General features: G+C 45.8%; 1 protein-coding gene across 1 annotated transcript in view; it reads right to left on the bottom strand.

The window, feature by feature from the left end:
* The window catches only part of atrn (attractin), a 104031-nt gene that overhangs the window by 49637 nt on the left and 35757 nt on the right, over positions 1-18637 (bottom strand). The window contains exon 17 of the mRNA XM_068718130.1: positions 15279-15340. Coding sequence (XP_068574231.1) covers positions 15279-15340 — 62 coding nt within the window. The remainder of the gene's footprint in view (positions 1-15278; positions 15341-18637) is intronic.

Below are 18637 nucleotides of genomic sequence, written 5' to 3'. Positions count from 1 at the left end.
ACTTAGGAAGCTGCTGAAGATGACAGGTCAGAAAACCACAAAAAATAAAAGACAAAGAAAGAGTGTGTGCGTGTGTGTGTGTGTGCGTGCGTGTGCGTGTGTGTGTGTGTGTGTGCGTGTGTGTGCGTGTAAACACATCAGAGACAACATCTCCTACAATCTGAACTTCATTCCCTGCCTGTTGGGCCTTTCACTGATTTCCTGTCAGCGTTCCCTGCGGCCCAGTGCTGGTGACGGGCTGCCTATGAGCAAAGCATCAGCGGCGTGACGGGCAAAACGCCTGAACACCAGCGAGATCCAAACGCCATCTCCGCCTTTTCCCTTTTTCGGCGAAACGCCCGCTGTAAATATAGACACAAGGACGGCTCGAAACCACAAAGTCTTAACTAGAACAACTGGGCTGAGTTATGATGTCACAAGGAGACAAAACAACAGAGTTAAGAATATATCGTGTATATTTGGGGTTTCGCGGACTAATGAGCTACATTTTACATCAATAAAAACAAAACGAGAAAATTCATCTCCATAACACAGTCTCACAGCTGCTGTACGATTCATCTCAGCAGTTATGTTTAGCATCTAATTTACCGTTCCGACAAGTAATTAACCCTGTACTCACATGGCTCACAGCGCCACGCATCCAAACCCTGAACGTGACAAAAAGACCAACTCTCTGAATCATCAGAACTGGGTGGATGTGGATACTTAAAGTGGAGATTGAAGTCTCTTCATGCTGCTTGAGATCACAGGAACAACGCGTCTGAATTCACTCAAGTGGATTGAATAAGAACCTCAAAGTTGAGGCAGAACTTCTGCAGACGTACGGGTCTTCCAGCGAGACCCCTTGTGGATTTTTTTTTCCTCCAAAGTTTGACCACCTTTTCAATCTAAATGCCTTTACCCATTTTAATACCGGCTGTGATGTGCTCAGAGCTCTATATTCTCCCCCCCCCCCCGCCCCCCACCCAGCCAACTGTTTTAAGTGCCATCCGTTTCAAAAAAAAAAGAAAAGAAAAAGAAATCCCTTATCTCTCTGGGCTGAGGACGACTCTTAAGAGATCCATCCGTTCAGCCAACTTATTGATCTGGCTTCCTGCTCGCTGCTTTAAAGAGCGACACGCCGCTGATGAATGACCCGCGTGAATAGATATCAGCCCCCTCATCAAAAAAGGCCTTCCTGCCCAGCGGGGCGGGGAGGGGAGGGAAGAGGAGAGACGGACAAAGGACGAAAGGGGGAGGAGGAGGAGGAGGAAAGACAAAAGGGACAGAGGGGAACAAGGACGGTAATGGTGGAAGACGGATACGAGATTAAGAGTCAGGAGCAGACAGAAGACGGATACGGAAGTAAAGTGATGAGGGAGCACAAAAACAAACTCTGCAGGTCAACATTTAGGAGCGCTCAGGCACCGGGTAACGAGAGCTGGAGTCAAACTCCAGCGAGGAATCCGGATGATGCGTGAGCTCGTTTGTGAGTCTGATCCGTCGCTCCTCTCCCAGCTGTCTTTTCTTCAAAGTGAAAGTCATCTTTGGAATATATTTCTCGTCTGTAACTGGGAACCATGAGACTATATAGGACACCTTGTGGTTTACATCTGTCGTGCCTTCAGCCTACAATTTAAATGATTGTGGGATCATTGTGTGGATCTGCGCTGTAGATCGAGGTTCAGCCACAACCTTACAGTTGCCTTGTTCATTCATAAACAGTATGTTGCACCAAGTCTTATTTGTTGGAGCCCCGAGTTTCTTTTTAAACCGAACTTCTGAATAGTCTCATACTTGGACAGGCGAGTCCGGACGAGTCCGAAGTGTTTAAAGTGAGAGTCGGGTTTTTTAGCGAGGATGTATCTGCAGTGAGCGCACGACTGGATAAATGAGACTTTTGCTTCAATTCACCGAGACCGTTTCTCAGCTTCTTTTTTTTTGGGATTCTTCGTTCACTGTTTGAAGCCTGAGAGAAAAGTTTTTCTTCAAGAAGTCAAGGTAACACGGGCAGAATAACTGATATCCAAAAGAGTCATTTTGGGAATGAAGTATTCCTTTAACACAAACACGGTTTACGTGATTTATATCCAGGGAGTCATTTCGACTCTCTTAAATTGACCCTTGAAATTACTCTCCCATAATGGCTTGATGACTAGATCATTTGCCAACAAATTGAAGTTTAGTCAATTAGGATTACAAAGTCTTAACAGAACCACTGATCCTCGTCTCCATCTAGTCGTTAAAAACGGCAGTGCCCAAGCTTTTATTTTGAAAGCTAGAAGGAAACTGAACATGGTTCGAGTTTGCTCTCCGGGTATTCAGACTAATCCTGATCTCGCAAATCGTTGTCCGAGCGTGGACCTGCAGACTCGCGAGACTCGTATTCGTTTTGAGGCCTCACAAGTCTTTTGTCATCAATATGCTTCCAAAAGGCGGGAGATCAAAAGACCGAAAGAGAGACGCACACAGAAAGCGAGACACGGACCCGAACACAAAGACAAGGAGACGCAGATGGAAACAGACAGAACAGTGCGCTTCATTTGATCTCAACCTCCACAAGGGAAGCTGGCCAAGTTAGTCAGGCTTCAGCCCCCCCCCCCACATCACACCCAAGAGCTCCCACTATCACAGGGAATAGAAATCAACATCCACCGGCAGATGTTGCCTCACCAGAACCGCCCGCAACAATCGCACTTCACCCCCTCGTTTGAAGCGCCATTGTCACATTAAAGGGACATTTTGCCACCTCTTATATGGATGTTCTCTCAGTGTTGATGGTAAATGTAGATGATTGAAGCATTTAAATTCCTCACTATAAAAGTCTGTTGCTCTACTTGCATCCAGTGGTGCCTGGAAGGAAGAACTACAAGCACTTACAGCTTTGTTTTCTAGGCTCCGCCTCTTGGTAGCCAGGGGGGCGTTCTCAGAATCGGGACTTCCTCGGTTCCCTTTCTTTTGTATCGCAAACTAAGCCAAGTTTCCAACGGCGAATCAGATATTCACTCGTATTTATTTGAGCCATACGGCCAAAAGGAATGCAGCGGGAGAGTCGGTGAAGAGGTCACAGCCGGCAGGGCCTCTATAGCGGCCAGAAGCTCGAGTGCAATGCATCCTGGGACTTGTAGGCACTGCTCCGCGAGCTGGAGAACTCGGCTTTCTCCGTCGATAGACAGATGTCCCTCGTTTCATTGCTTCACTTGACTACATTTATTTGTATATGTCTATCTATAGAGGAATGCGATACCATATCACTTTAAACTGCAGCTATGGAATTTGATCCAAGCTGTGACTTCAACTGGTGCGATTGGAGTGTAACTGAATTATCATGCAGCAGTGACGTTGTCTCCGCCTACAGCCACTATAGAACACCACCATCGACTCCGCGGTGTCACTGAGAACAGATGGAGATGCAGAGGTGTCATGGAGGTTAAAGTAAATGTGTCGGAACGATACGGTGCGATGCGATGCGTCGGGTATAAATACATGTATGAATAATACATGTCCGCCCTATAAAAAAGGAAAATTAACACATCCTGTGGAGTTTTCCCTGGAAACAATCTGTTGTGTTTGCGTTTGAGGTTTCTTGCTACATCATATTGTATTGTCCTGAAGGCCTTAACAAACACGCTGAATGGATTTCTTACCTCGTAAAGCTTCATCAAAGCTTTTTATTGAACGTTTTGAAGCCTGAAATGTTTGCTTTGGCCGGTGGTCTTCTCTCATTTTATTGCCGCCAACTGTTTCTGTAAGAAATGTCATGTCAAACATCTTTGTGCTTCACATTGGCTGGCAAAAGATATGTGGATTCGCTTATGAAAGCTGAATAATCATTCTATGGTGCCCCCTAGTGGCCCAAAACTCTGAAGGGTACCTTTAAAAAAAATAGTATTTTTATGACTAATTTGCAAAAACAGTTTCCTCTCAGGCAGCTAATTAGGGAAATGTTAAAAACTAATTTTTAAATTATAATGATAATCATTTTGTACTCCGCAAATGACGAGTTAAAAACATGTTTCTGTTCTGATTCTTTTTGTCATCATGCAGGTCGTGTTATCATGCAGGTCGTGTCATCATGCAGGTCGTGTTATCATGCAGGTCGTGTTATCATGCAGGTCGTGTCATCATGCAGGTCGTGTTATCATGCAGGTCGTGCTATTGCCTCTCATTGGTTGCTGATGCAATATAGGTGAGGCCACACCCGTTTTGTCTGTTTGTTAAATGCCCTGATTAAAACCTTTTTAATGATTTAGCCACACATGCTTTTTAAATATGGTTGTGCCTCATAAATCAGTGAATTTTAGGCCAACTGGGTTGATTTGTTCAGTGATGTATCGCAATAAATGATATTATATTGATGCTATTTTTGGGTGATACTTTTGCTACAATGGACAAACTGTTGAATTAGTTTAGTTCTTGGACCCATTTCTTTGGCTGTGCAATGGAAAAGAATGTCCAAAGTATGATTATGTAACTGTAGGCAAAAAAAAAAAAAAAAAAAAGAAGTCCTGAACGGCAGGTTTAAAAACGATGGAATCTGTCCGTTTTCAGCGGCGGATAGGAGTGTGGAACGAGAGCGTATTATATCCACGAGCTGCCGAGGCCAGAGAGGTGAGCTCTGACGTGTCATTGGCTAACCTGACAGCGAGACAACAGCCACGGGGCAAACACCAACAGACCGGCTCTGTTGTCCACAGCCAGCTGAATACTAATCCACACGCCTGCCCGCCGCTGGCTTTTACCCCACAGTGGGAAATTAAACCCGCTCGACAGCCAAACGCCATTTTTCGTTTCACTACAGCGGATATAAGTTTGCCCGCTGAACCGCGCACCGACCGGCAGCCGCTCGGAGGTCCTATTCTGGCCGGCGCTTGTCACCGTTACAAACCCTGCAGCACTGTGGGCGGTGGGACACTTCCAGGCTCTCTAACCCAGCTGAAATGGAAGCAGGGCGGAACATGTGGCAGAATACAAATTCCTGTATAAATCTCTTCAGCTTTGGTTAGTTTGTTTACTCACTCCGAGCACAATAGGAGATGGGAGATAGGCACTAGATTCTCTTTTGGTAGGCGAGACAAAAAGATAAATCGAATACGGCACGTCCTTATGAAGCAGCCATAGCATAAGGTGGTCATTTTCTGTCGCAGTCAATTAATATTTCTTTAATTGATTGTTGTTTTCATGCTGATTGACTGATTTCCAAGTAACCTACCAGCACATTTTTGGTAAACAAGATTTAAAGTGGAGCATTTGCATGATTCTTTGTTTGTAGATTAATTAGTCGACTAAAGATCTTTTTTCGCTTGAGGACCAACAGAAGCATGCTGCTGCTGCTGCAGTGAGGTGTGAACAGGTTGAACTGCACTTTTTTTTTTTTCTTCTTCCTTCAAACAGCCTTGTTCATCGCTCCCACTGCCAATTCATGGATGTTAATTAGCTACAGATAATTAAATTTGCCACCACAGTTATCGTTTCACCTCTTGAGACGAGAGGCTTACGGCTAATTAAAACTGCCGCTTTTGGTTTGAAAATTGCCCTTTTCGGAAGTTCAATAAAATAGCCGTTGCGACACATTTTTTTTGTGCTAAAAAACACGTCGTTTATACTGAACATCTGGAGCTGCAATGGGTGCACTGGTGTGTACCTGTAGGAAGCCATTCAAGGCTGACAACTTTGCTAGATGCGAGATGTGATCTAGTGAAAAGAGCAGCAGTGGTGATAAATAAAAAAAAAACTAAAAAAAAAAACTGCAGTGAAAGAGGGACAAAAACAAGTGAGGGAATAGGAGGATTTAGAAATTGATTGGTGAATAAAGGAGCAGCTTCCCTCTAAAAGCTGGAGCAAAGTCGAGCCAACGCACCATTCATTCTGAGCAGGTAAAGAGATCAGACCAAAACCAATAAAAGAAGAAGAAGAAGAAGAAAAAATGGCTTTTCCATAAATCATTTTCCACAATCCTGCAACCGGGGGTGAGCATGAGGACTCCAAGGACAATGCCTCTCATCAAACCACAGCAAACGCTTGCAAAAAAAACCCCCAAATAACAGATGAGCGAACCTTCAAGAGATCCTTTAAGACGCACGTGTGAGGCGTGAGGGGAGCGGACGCGAGGTCGATGGGAAGAAAAGACTTCGCCGCCCTCCTGGGACCCCCCAGGAGGGCGTTACGGCCCCTGTTCACGTTCCCTTTGCTCTCCTCCCTGCTCATTACAGGTGAGGAGGAGGAGGAGCAGCAGAGGATGAACGCGACTGATCTGAGTCATGTATTATTAATCGGGAAGCGGAGCGGCTTTCAGCTCCTTGTGGACCTATCGGGGGGGGGGGGGGGGGGGGGGGGGGTTTAGCCACGAGGCGGCTTCCTGCACTCCCTCTATCTGCTCCATCTTCTACTTGTATCTCACTCTGGCTCCTCGCTGATGACCTGACAACGAGGTCAGATACACAGAGAGAGTGTTAAAGAATGTGAGGGAGGGAGAAGAAAAAGAGGCAGCGAGAAAGGAGGCAGACAGGGGAGGAAGATGAAGAGAAGGTTGGAAATGTGGAAGGAATAAGAAAGAAGGTGGAGAGAAGCAGCGCAGAGATAAAATAAAAAACAAATAAAAACAAGAAAGGAAAGACACACCAAGGCAGGGAGGTAAACGGACGGGAGCTGATGCCGCAACAAAGGTTCGGATATAGATGGAGGGAGTGAGAGGAGGCAGAGAGTCACAGGGAGAAAGAGACAGAGGGCTAGAAAAGAGAGGAGAGGAGGCAGAGAGTCACAGGGAGAAAGAGACAGAGGGCTAGAAAAGAGAGGAGAGGAGGGGAGAGCTGGAACAGCACCTGCGGCAGCCCCTGCTGAATGCCCGGGGAGGCCCCTTAGGACAGGCGGACAGGGTTTGAATGAGAGTTTTTTCTCTCTCTCTCTCTCTCTCTCTCTCTCTCTCTCTCCATTGCGAGAGAGAGAGAGAGAAAGAGGCACATGTTTTTGTTGACATGGCAATGTAATTCTGTTTTGTCACCTGTTTTGACAGGGGGAGAGAGAGAGAGAGAGAGAGGAGAAATAAAGAGAGACAGAGAGAGGAAGAGAGAGAAAGAGACAGACAGAGAGAGAGGAAGAGAGAGAGAGACAGAAAGAGAGAGAGAGGAAGAGAGAGAGAGAGAGACAGAGAGAGAGAGACAGAGAAAGAGACAGAGAGAGAGAAAGAGAGAGACAGACAGAGAGAGAGGAAGAGAGAGAGAGAGAGACAGAGAAACAGCGAGACAGAGACAGAAAGAGAGAGAGAGACGTTTGCGTTGACGTCTGACTGCTCGTAGAAAAATGAGGAAACCCCGTTAAAAGTGATCTGCTGCTTTAATAACGTATATTTTGATACTAACAAGGAAATTCTAAATGCTAAATGATTGATTCATATTCTGTTCAATAACTGATGTCAGCTACAACTCAATTTAAGATATATGGTGCAAATATATCAAACATTGCCAATCATGAACAATGTGATAAAAATCCTCTTTTCTTTAAAAGACATTTTCTGTTAACTCAACATTTCAAAAGTTTGAACAGCAGCCGCGTGACAGTTGGATAAAATCACAGCTCCGGTTTATGTTTTTGGGGGGTTTTTTTGCGCTGCGGAGTCCTCCACACTCTGTCCTGCTGTCAATCACCAATCAGCCGCCCCGTCAGCGCTGCTGGTGACGCTGATGGAGGCCGACGTTTGTGTACAAACACAGACGAGTGTGAGAGGGAAAACAGCGAGGCGGCGCTCCGGGCCGCACGTCACGGTTTGGGGTCAATGTCACTCTCTCTCTCTTTATTTTTTATTTATTTTTCCACAAATCACGGTGATGGATCGCTGTCCGAGTGGGATGACGGGGAGGCTCCCTGCTCGATAATGAAGCCACTGAGAACAAATGCCACGGGGAAATAATTGGGAACGATCTGTCGTCGGTAAAGTGGTTGCAATTTAAATTGACATTTGGAATTGATTGCATTGAGGACGACCCCGACGCATGCACTATTGCAGACCGACAGCTTCGAAGATGCAGTAGAGAAACACATTCAGTGTGTGTGTGTGTGTGTGTGTGTGTGTGTGTGTGTGAGAAGGGTAATCATGCTGCTCAGAGGGCACGCAGCACCACTGAGTGGCTGGTCGCCTCCTGTGTTTGAATAGAGGCTGTTTCTGTGTGTTTCTGTGTCTAAACCTGCAGATGTGCTTAAAAGAGGCCGAGAGGCGGGAGAACGATCACGACAACAGAATTATTCATGTTCCGTCGCCACTTCAAAGCTGCCAAAATACGCTCGAGTGGCCACGACCTGGACCAACACAGAGAGACCCGCAACCTGAGTGTGTGTGTGAGTGTGTGTGTGTGTGTGTGTGTGTGTGTGGCAAGTCCACATTTAAGCAGTAGCGGTAATAGTAATTGTACTTCTTAACAACTCAATGTTTACCATTGACTTCTATTCAACTCAATTTCATCTGTCCGATTCCATTTTGACGTTTTATTAAACCGAGTCGACGATCATTGACGATATCTTTAACTTAATTAAAAACCAGTAAATGTTTACCGTTGACTTCTACTCAAACTAAATTGCAGGTGTCTGTCAATCAATTTTGACTTTTTATCATTTTAAGCCCAAAAATCCATGACGTTTTTTTTGGACTAGTGACAATTCCAATTATCTACACAACTCAATTCTCTCCGGTCAAAATGTTCACTGCAGATTTCTACAATTGTTTTTACATAACAGACACCATGAATGGAATTCTAGACATGTAAAATTAAATTGAGACAAAATATAATTATTGATCGGCTTGGAATTGTAACTAGTGAGAACTTGATTACAGATTATCTAGAATTGCATTTCATGTCTGAAAATGAGTAAAATAGTAACACTAGTAGAAAGTGTATTGGTCAATTTGAGATATCTGTCATTCCTTTTCAATTTTAGATATCAAAAAAGGAATTTCAACGAGTCAAGATGACAGTAGAGAGATCTTAAATGAATCAACCTGAAATTCCTCATACCTGAAATAGGAAATAAAATGTCTACTAGTCACAATCCTTTTTCCACATGTGGTAGTCCAACTAGACATCTGTAATAGTTATTGTTAGTAGTGAAAAAGGAATTAACCAACATTGTTTGTACAGAAAGCTTAATCTAACGAGTCAAAATGACAATTTGATATGTTGAAATGTCATTTCCACTGAATCTCTACTGGTGAAACGTTAACAGGCCGGAGTGTGAGTGGATGTGTGTGTGCACAGCTTTGCACCCGTATATATGAGAGAGAGAGAGAGAGAGGCTGGTTTTATTTCTTCCTCAATAAGATAAATCCACACGCCGAACAATATTATGTGTAAATAGGAGACGCTGAATCCTCAAAAGCAAAAATCAGGAGAAGCACAGCGGTCCAATCGACCAGAAAAAAAGTGCAACTGGCCAAAGTTGCAGACGTCTGCCAAAAGAACTTCTCCCCGTGAATGAATAATTTACGCTGTCCTCCTCTTGGTTTTAGACCGCCTCTCGGAGGACCGGTACCTTTGTGACCCGAGCTGCTTCAAGACGATTTATTCCCCCCCCCCGCTCAAAAAAAAGAAAAACTATGAATTCAGGCAACGTTTAGGCAACAGCACTGTCCTAAAAGTACCATTCTAGCACAAGTATCAGATAAAAAAGAAGAAAAGAGGCGGCGGAGGTGAGGTGGAGAGCGACACACACACACACACACACACACACACACACACACACACACACACACACACACACACACACACACACACACACACACACACACACACACACACACACACAGCTAGCATGCTGACTCGAGAGACCCGGGAGTGACGACGCTAATCACCTCCCCGCTTTAACGAGCTAAATGGTCGAGAACAAGGTTGGCGAGTGGAATAACACCGCCGCTGCTGCTGCTGCATGCCGATGGCCGACGCCGCCACTCGGGACGATTAGGAATCCATCGTCGGGTAGATTTTAACGGCGGCGCTTTGATGCTCAAAATCACGACAGATCAAAACCAGTAAAGGATCCGTCAAACTGCTGGTACCGCCTTGTTCCTTCCAAAAACCAAATCACATCCGTGTTCAGACAGCCGGCAACCCCAATAAGAATCACCGCTCCTTTTTTTAAAAAACACGCAAGAAAAAGGGAGATAAATAAAGATAATTAAATGTGTTGTATATTTTAATAATTCATCTCAAAGAGGATGACATTTCAAGGGTGTTAAAGCTCGCCTGGTGCCGATTGAGCTCTGTGGAGGTCATTAAAGTGGACCGCTGTGAGGGAACATGTCACCCGGTGCCACTGTGCGGCTCACTAATGGCTTTTTACAGTAATGCTTTGTGGACAACAATGGAGATTTGTGGCGCAAAAGGACTAAGATGTGAACCTCGATACGACACAGAATACTCGTCGGTGGGATCGATGTGTTTTGCTTATTTCGGTCTTTTCGAGGGATTTATTTTTTTTTGACAAGAAGAATAATAAAATCAGCCGATTTATCCTCTTAAATGTGCTCCTGTGGGCTTCAAGCGAGCAGCTGCGTCAGGTTTTCCACGACTAAGGCGTAGTTTTGCTGAGGCGTGAACTCGGGTGGGGTCCAGAAGTCTCCAGGTCCGCCTCAAAGCAAGTCATCAATCTGAGAGTCTGCAACAAACGCCAACCGGCCATCCAGACACAGACTGGAAACTACGGATCGAGACCATAAGCTCATGTTCACAATGTTCACCGAGGTAATAAATCAAGAGAGAAGTAGAGTCGTTGTTCTGTTCCTAACGTGTCTGTTTGCAAGCAGAGGAGTCGCCCCCTGCTGCCCATTAGACGAGTTACAGCTTTAAGGCGCTTCCACTTCGGCTTCACTTTTCAGAACCAGAGGTTGCCGTCAATCAGAACCTATTCTTTCGGACTAGCGACACCTCCGGGTGCTAAACAGCGCCAGCATTAAGGAGGTTCTCCGGCACCAGTAACGCGCTAAAAATACATGCAAGCTCTTGGGTTGGATGTAAGTGCAAAGCAGAAAGCTGTGAGTGTTTTAATATGAGCTGCAGCACAGATATGACAGGGAGGAGGTCTCTCAGGGGAATAAGAGAATGTTCTGGGACACTATTAGAAGTCAAGTTTTTTTTTTTTTTTATCTAAGAGGCGCCGCAGCGCGCCAGCGAGTGGTCAGCGTGCTTGTGGACTAGTTTTATTCCTGTTACTTTAAAGCATCCATCAAAAAGAAAAGAAAATCTGGTCCCACAACAAAGAACTGGGATCCCACTTCACTGGCAGACTGAAATATGAACACTTGGCTGAATAGGACATTAAAGAGGTATTTCATCATTTTAATTATGTTGAATTATATATATGAGAGTACAACTCATTTACCCCAAGACACATTACCCTGTGTAGGTTACGGCTCACGTTCATATGCACCTTTGCAGAACTGCTGGCTTCATAAACCACACGAACTATTTATAAAACATACGAACAAACTTTACTTTTTTCTTTTTGAAGGCGAGAGAGAGAGAGAGAGAGAGAGAGAGAGAAAGAGAGAGAGAGAGAGATGTAGGCTAGATGATGTAAAAAGTTAGACTTCACAACGACAGTGATATCTCCATGACAAATACGTCCCAGTGTGCAATGTTAAAAAAAAAAAAAAAAAAAAAAAAAGGTTGCATTTTATGATGGCTCTTTCAGCTTCCTCCATGCAGCAGTTTGGACTTATGTAGCCAAGAAATTTGTCATTCAGGTCACTTTTACTTCAAAGGGTGCTCGCTTTAGCAGCCGCCAAGTTTTAAATTAAAAACGTGACAGTTTGAGTGAAAAAAAAAGCGCACAAATACATTTTCATTGCATTTCCAAAAAAAAAAAAAAAAACATTTTGGATTTTTTTTTTTACATTCTCAGGGGATTTTTCCAGGCCTGGAAGAAAACAGTTAATTTGCACAACTAGAGACAGAATTATGTTTGTATGACATTCATGAAAAAGTTCTCCATGAAATGTTCCTGACTCGAGTTTAAACAAAGACGCGTGGATTCACTTTAAAAAAAAACAACACGATTCAACACAACGAGCCGAAGGTGAGGAGCTGCTGGACAGCCGGACGTGAATATGTGAGCGCATGTGATTGTTGTTGCTGCTGATGTTTAATGCATTTGCTGTTTGTTTGTTTTTTTGCGGCTGGAGAACACTTGAGGGGGAATCTTTGCTGGTGCTGCAGATAACGGGATGGCACCACCTTCATCTGTCCCCACAGGGGAACACGGCACGGAGCAGAGAAAGCACCGAGAGCGCAGGAAGAGCGAGATTAAGACGCAGAGAAAGAGAAAGTCGGGTAGTGGAGAAGAGCAAACAATTTCCACGTTAATTAGCATCCCTCTCCTCCCCCGCAAAAAACACAAACAATGCGGCGCCCCAAAGAACCAGAAGCAAACAGGGACAAGGCTGCGAGCTCGCTAACTTTAGGTCTACTCATCTGTGCTAAATCAGTGGCAGCCAGCGCACACATCAACACACAACAAAAAAAACAAGACTGAGCTGTGGGATTAAGAGCAAATCAGAGGGAGAGGTGGGAGGAAAGAAAACAGAGGACAGGAAGAGAGGGCGACGGAACGAGGGAGACTGACGGAAAGGAGGGAAGCGAGGGACAGAAGAGAAGGAAGCAGAGGGAGGGGAGGAGAGGAGGAAAGCAGAACAGAAGGAGGAGATGAAAGGAGAGTGAGAGGAGAGCATGAGGGGGAGGGAAATAAGGAGGATGGGAGAGACAAAAAGAGGAGAGGAGGGAGGGAGAAGGAAAGAGCGGGGGGGGGGGGAATGCAAAAATGATGAGTGGAGGAGAGGAGAAAGTAAACAGAAGGGGGAGATGGTGAAGAGATGACAACAGAAAAGAAAGGAAGGAGGGAAGGCGATAAAAAAAAGGTAAGGAGGTAAAGAGAAAGATGGATGGAGAGAGAGAGAGAGAGAGAGAGAGAGAGAGGCGTTGCGGTGATGCTGCACACAGCTATAGGCGCAGGTTGCACGCTCTGAATGCTGACATGCAAACATTGAGATGCTGACGCGTCGTATGAACACAGGAGCATCGTGAGCTGCAGGCTCTGCGTCTGTCTGCAGAGGCAGCGAAGGCGTCACGTGTGGACCTGCAGCCATTACAGCCGAATAACAACCGCAACGATAATAACAAATAACCCTCCAGAGTGAACGGTGATTTAGTCAATCGATGCTTGAAACATACTGTTATTAAACATGATTGTAAGAATCTTTCAAATCAACCCCATCAAAGCCGTCTCTACCTGTACATGGAGGCCCGGATCAATAAAAAGCAGTACGAGTTGAAAGAGCCGGCGATTCTTTCAGGACATTGTGGAGACGAAAGCGTCCTACATTTCTCCTCTGGGTTCTAGGCGACACGCAAACACACTCACAGGACACACACGGGAGAAGAAAAAAAAAGATACACACATGCAGTGGAGCATGCATCAAACACACTTGTGCACCCAATTTGTGGTGCCTCACATTTAAAAAAGAGAAGAAAAAAAAAAAAAATCAATAACACATCAGAGCAGCTCCCGAGGTTCAGGGATTCATCACAGCTCGACACACGTGTTCGGCACCGACCGGTAAAACCAGCGCCTCCATCTTTAGAAAGCAACACGTTGCTCTGACAGGGATCCTTGAGAAACGCATTTTAAATTCCCCTCGAGATCCAAAGCAACTGTCTGTCAGGGTGAACCACGGAGGAACGCGTGCAGAGCTAAAAAGACATCAAATACATTTTTTCCCATCTCCTTTCCATGATGTGGAATCGTGGGTTTGAATATTTCATCTGCTGAATAAATAAATGCAGAATATAGCGTATATGTGATGCTGTCACACATGGTCGACTTCAAGAGCCGTGAGCAGCAGCCGACTATCTCTGCTTTGCTAAACGCCGGCGCCTTTTTAACTCGCCCTCCTTCAGTGACGTCAGAGCGTACTGCAGGGTGCGGCAGTACAGCGTGACATCACCGTTGGGGGCGTGGTTTCAACTTAGGCCCCTTTAGCTCGTTGTGCCTTTTTATTGGCCCAAAAAAAACCCAAAAACATGCAACTTTAAGTATAGGAAAATGTATTATGGTCAATGTAATACAAATAATAAATCAACTGTTAGCTGGAAAGTGTGGAAACGTGTCAATTCTAAAATGCATAGGTAGTTAGCATCAACGCTAGTTTCTCTCTTCTCTTCTGGTCTCCGTGTGTCAGTGGGGGCGGAGCTTACACGTACTGTGCACGGAGCTGAGAGGCGGTGCGCTAACTTGTTGCTCTCGCTACCAGCATCAGCCTCTCAGTCGGGCTGAAAAAGAAACGTGCATGTCGGCTGAAATCAAACCGCTGTAGAAGAGCTACGGGTTTGGAAAGAGCCTCTGAGCTAATTCATGCACTGTAAAACCCCATAGGCATTCAGAGTCCTGTCAGAGCTGCTGTGTGAAAAAACTAGTCATACTACGCAGAAGGATTCATGTATTTATAAATGATTTTCTAAATAATAAAGTCGGTTTAGATGTTATCTGACTGCTTCGGTAACTGGTGGGAAAGTAGCAAATATAGAAAACTGATGCTAAATACGGAGATGCATCGAGAACCGTTGACAGGTGACTCTTAAATCACAGGATTCACAGCTCTGAGAGCAGCCTGAGATGGGGTTAGCCTACGTAAAAGGAAAGGTTGGCGATGTAGACGATTTTGCACTAAATGACAATGTGCTGCCCAGTTGAACGGGATTAAAGGAACACAGTCATTCACATATCAGAGCAGGTTGGGTTATTTTTGGGAGACCTCCGTTTTCCCCGTTCACCTGCAGCAATTAAAAGTAGGCGTAGCTGCTCGTGTGTGTGTGTGTGTGTGTGTGTGTGTGTGTGTGTGTGCACGAACGCTGGAGTAACATAAGAGTTGCAATCCTTCACAGACGTCGTCGTCTTGTGTGTTGATTACTGTGGCACTGCGTTTCGTTGCTCAGCCCTGTCGTACGATGACAACAAATGAACTTTGTGCGCATGGCGACAACTAACCAGCTCCTATAAACCAGTGAGCTGCAGTGCTTCTTCACAGTAATGGCTGACGCACACAGGCACAGCGGAGCAGCTTTTGGTGATCCATCAGCGGGGGGTTCAGACTGCATCTCACCCCCGCCCCCACACACACACACACACACACACACACACACACACACACACACACACACACACACACAGAGAAACGTCCGCTTTAACACCAACACATCTGTGGTTTGGAGAAAGTGAATTGACAGGCGGAAGGGGGGGGGGGGGGGGGGGGGGCTGCTTACCTGAAGAACGTGACAAAGAACTGCACCAGATCCATGAAGTTACTGTGCTGCGAGAAGGCGATCTGCACAAAGGGAGAGAGAAAGGGACAGGAGGCCTCGTCAGAAATGTGCTTCAATAAGGTCGATTTTTAAAAAACGGGAGGTCAGCGTTATGAACAGTCCACCTAGCAGAGCTGACACGCGATCGGGCAGGAGAGACAAACGCTGGATAGTACATGTATATTCATGACACTGCGTCGTCGACCTCCGCCTCTACCTGCATATTTGGCAGTGTGTGTTTTTCTAGTGGAAAGCCAGTGTGGAGATAAGCGACTCTCTTCCTTATGGCGCTCCTTATTCTCAACTACTGGGAGGTTCTCAGTCCGTCTGCTTATCTGTGTTCCAGACTGCACGCCTGTCAGAGCGACAACATGGCAGCAGCCGGGCCTCTCAGCTGTCCGCAGTCTGTGCAGCGCGGGGGGGCGGGGGGGGGGGGGGGGGGGAATAAAACAAATGTCATTGCTGCACATGTGTGCAGGAATATTCACTATGTAATCATCACAAGAGCAATTGTTCTAACGATATCCTGTCTTAATCAAGGTTGCCAGGGGTAATGTTGGCAGTGCTGTACCTCCTCCTCCTCCTCCTCCTCCTCCTCCTCCTCCTCCTCCTCCTCACACTTACGCCTACAACCCCATGAAAATGCCTCGCCACGACCACATCCCTGCAACAACACACCACTGCCTCTCTCTGGTGGCATCGGGGTACTGCACCTCCTGTGCCAAGCAGCAGAATTCCACACACACACACACACACACACACACACACACACACACACACACACACACACACACACACACACACACCTTTTCTTTGAGGTGACACCTTGGACCAGAACTTATCTTCGCTCCTGCTTATTATTTCCTCAGCAAAGCGGAGATTTGCATACAATTCCAGTGGAAGAAAAAAATGAGCAGAATGGAGGAAGAGGGGGATCAAAAATAAAAAAAAAAAAGGCTAAAAGCTGGGAAACGCAGCTGTGTGTATGTCAGATTAGTATACGAATACTTAACGTGATCAGGAATTACAATACAGTACATGCATAGAGACACTTGATGGGTGAGAGAGTGTGTGTAAATCTACAACGACGTTACAGAAGAGCAGCGCGGGGCCGGAGGCAGTGGCCTCTGTGGTGGGGTGACGGGGGGGGGGGGGGGGGGGGCCCTGGGTCTAATTTACTGGTGTAGTCAGCACCATCTGGATCGCTAATGTGCTGCTGTTGATTACTGTTGAGCGCCGAAATCCTCAGTGTGATAATTTTTTTTCTCCAGGCTGTTGAACACTGAAGCGAAGTTCAGGGAGCCGACGCGCCCAGAGAAAACTTTTCAAAGATGAAGCTCCCTTAATATTCAGATTAGTCGCTTATTCTACAAAACCGTCTTCATCGGAGGAACGCCCCTCCCTTTTTCACGGGATGCCGATGATTCGGGGTATTTTAGGATCTCGCTATGTTGGTCTCATCAAGTTATTGTTTTTGATGTAGTCTTAGTTTCTTTCATGGTTTAAACAGCTGCAGAGTTATTTTAGGGGACGTTCACACGCCGGTGGTTTTAGCACCCTCACATTCATTGTTGCCAATGAAGACACGATAGGAAGGAGTGCAAAGCAAGAACGACTTAAGACTGCTCGTTATGTCCAACTAGCTGTTCAATTCTCAAATACACCCAATTTATAGTGACGCGAAGCAGAGCAAAGCAGAAAATCCTCACAATTTTGCGAGGCTGGAACCGGCAAGTTCATGCAATTTTGCTTGTTGAGCGACGTAAAGGACTAATCTACTCATCACTTCAGCGCCAAGCCTAACTGGGAGGCACAGAAAAACAGAAAACACGCGAGACGTACAGCAGCGCTGCGGTTCTCAACATCGGGCTTGGGTCTCGAGAATCCTCGTTGAAAGTCTTAATGGGACTACTTTAATACCTTTGCACAAGCCCTGTCAAGACAAAAATGCAAGTATTTCATGCATTATGAAGAAAAGAAGGTTAAACGTCCTGTAAACAATTTGATTTGGCTGCAAAAGATGTTTAAGTCCTCCTGTTTCTGAAGCATTTAAAAAACGAACTGGCCTCTTTGAATAATCCCCAGACATGTAAATAGTGCTTTTATCAGCCAACTATGTGGGAGTGGGTCTTTCACATGGATTTAAGGAGTTGAACTGGTCTGGTCTTGGTCTTCCTGACTTCGTCTCACCCTGCCTTAGTCTTGGTCTCAACCCCTCGGAGTCTTGGTGTCGTCTCGGTCTCGATACACTCTGGTCTTAGTCGTATCTCGGTCTTAGTTTAGACTACAAGACGAGCTGAAATCCAGAACAACAATATGTCTTTTTGATTTTTCCTTTTGCTTCTCACTCACTCGTTTTCCATTACAATCAGAAGCACTCCGACAAAGCACCACAGAGAACTCTTTTTGGGAAATAAGTTTCTCCGGTGCAAATTAGGAACATGCGATTAATAGAAATTGGTTCGGAGGGGAATATCTCACTTCCTGTGCTCACGAATGTGAAAAATGAAAAGGATTAGAGAACAACCATCAGAGATTGTGTGAAGCTCTGAGTGGCAGTGGGTTTCTTTTAGGAGCAAAGCTTAGAATTACCACAGAAGCCTTGTCAGCTGGTGCTCTCAAGCCCGGGTCTCGCTTAACGACGGCGGCCGATCAAAGCCATCTCCTCCTCTCGCCGATTCCAGAAGCATTAAGTCATTCTCCCTTCTAATGACACAATAGTCCCCCTTCAAGGCCAATGATGACTTCCTCAACACACTCGATGACATGTGCTTCATGTCATCACAGCAGAACTTATTAACGTAATTGCAGCGGCTTATCTCAAGGTGTCGGCGGTGTGCTTCGCCCCCCGAGAGGCAGGCCGATGAAGGCCCAGCGGAGGGCGACTCTTTTTGGGGCCGCAGAGGATCTCGCAGCTGGTCCCGGTCAGCCTGCCGCCGGGCGTCAGGAACGCAAGATCGTCTGCTTTTAACGGCTTCCGACAGCTACGTTGGAGTTTTGAAGGAAAGCGTCGGAGGGAGGGAGGGAGGGCCGCTCAACAGGTTCCACTCACACAAATAAAAGGACGGGACAGAAGGAAAGGGAAAAAATACGGTGGAGCTGGATTCTGCGTGTGTGATTTGGAAGTGCCATCGAGTGACGTTTCACAGAACATTCCTTCTGGATAGTTCGATCGCGACGGCGGAAAGAAAACTGGTCAAGGCACGGGGCAAATGCAGATAAACGTTATCGTTTTTTTTGAGGGGCCATCATGAGGTCCAGACTTCTGTTTATTAGTTAAAAGCAACGACAACTATTGGATGGATTCCCATGGAATGTGT

The sequence above is a fragment of the Cebidichthys violaceus genome, unplaced genomic scaffold (assembly GCF_023349555.1).
Source record: "Cebidichthys violaceus isolate CVI_PGR_0920_01 unplaced genomic scaffold, fCebVio1.0.p SCAF_22, whole genome shotgun sequence".
NCBI classification, from domain to species: domain Eukaryota; kingdom Metazoa; phylum Chordata; class Actinopteri; order Perciformes; family Stichaeidae; genus Cebidichthys; species Cebidichthys violaceus.
Note: the sequence above shows the minus strand (reverse complement) of the source record. Positions and strands in the feature narration are given on the sequence as shown.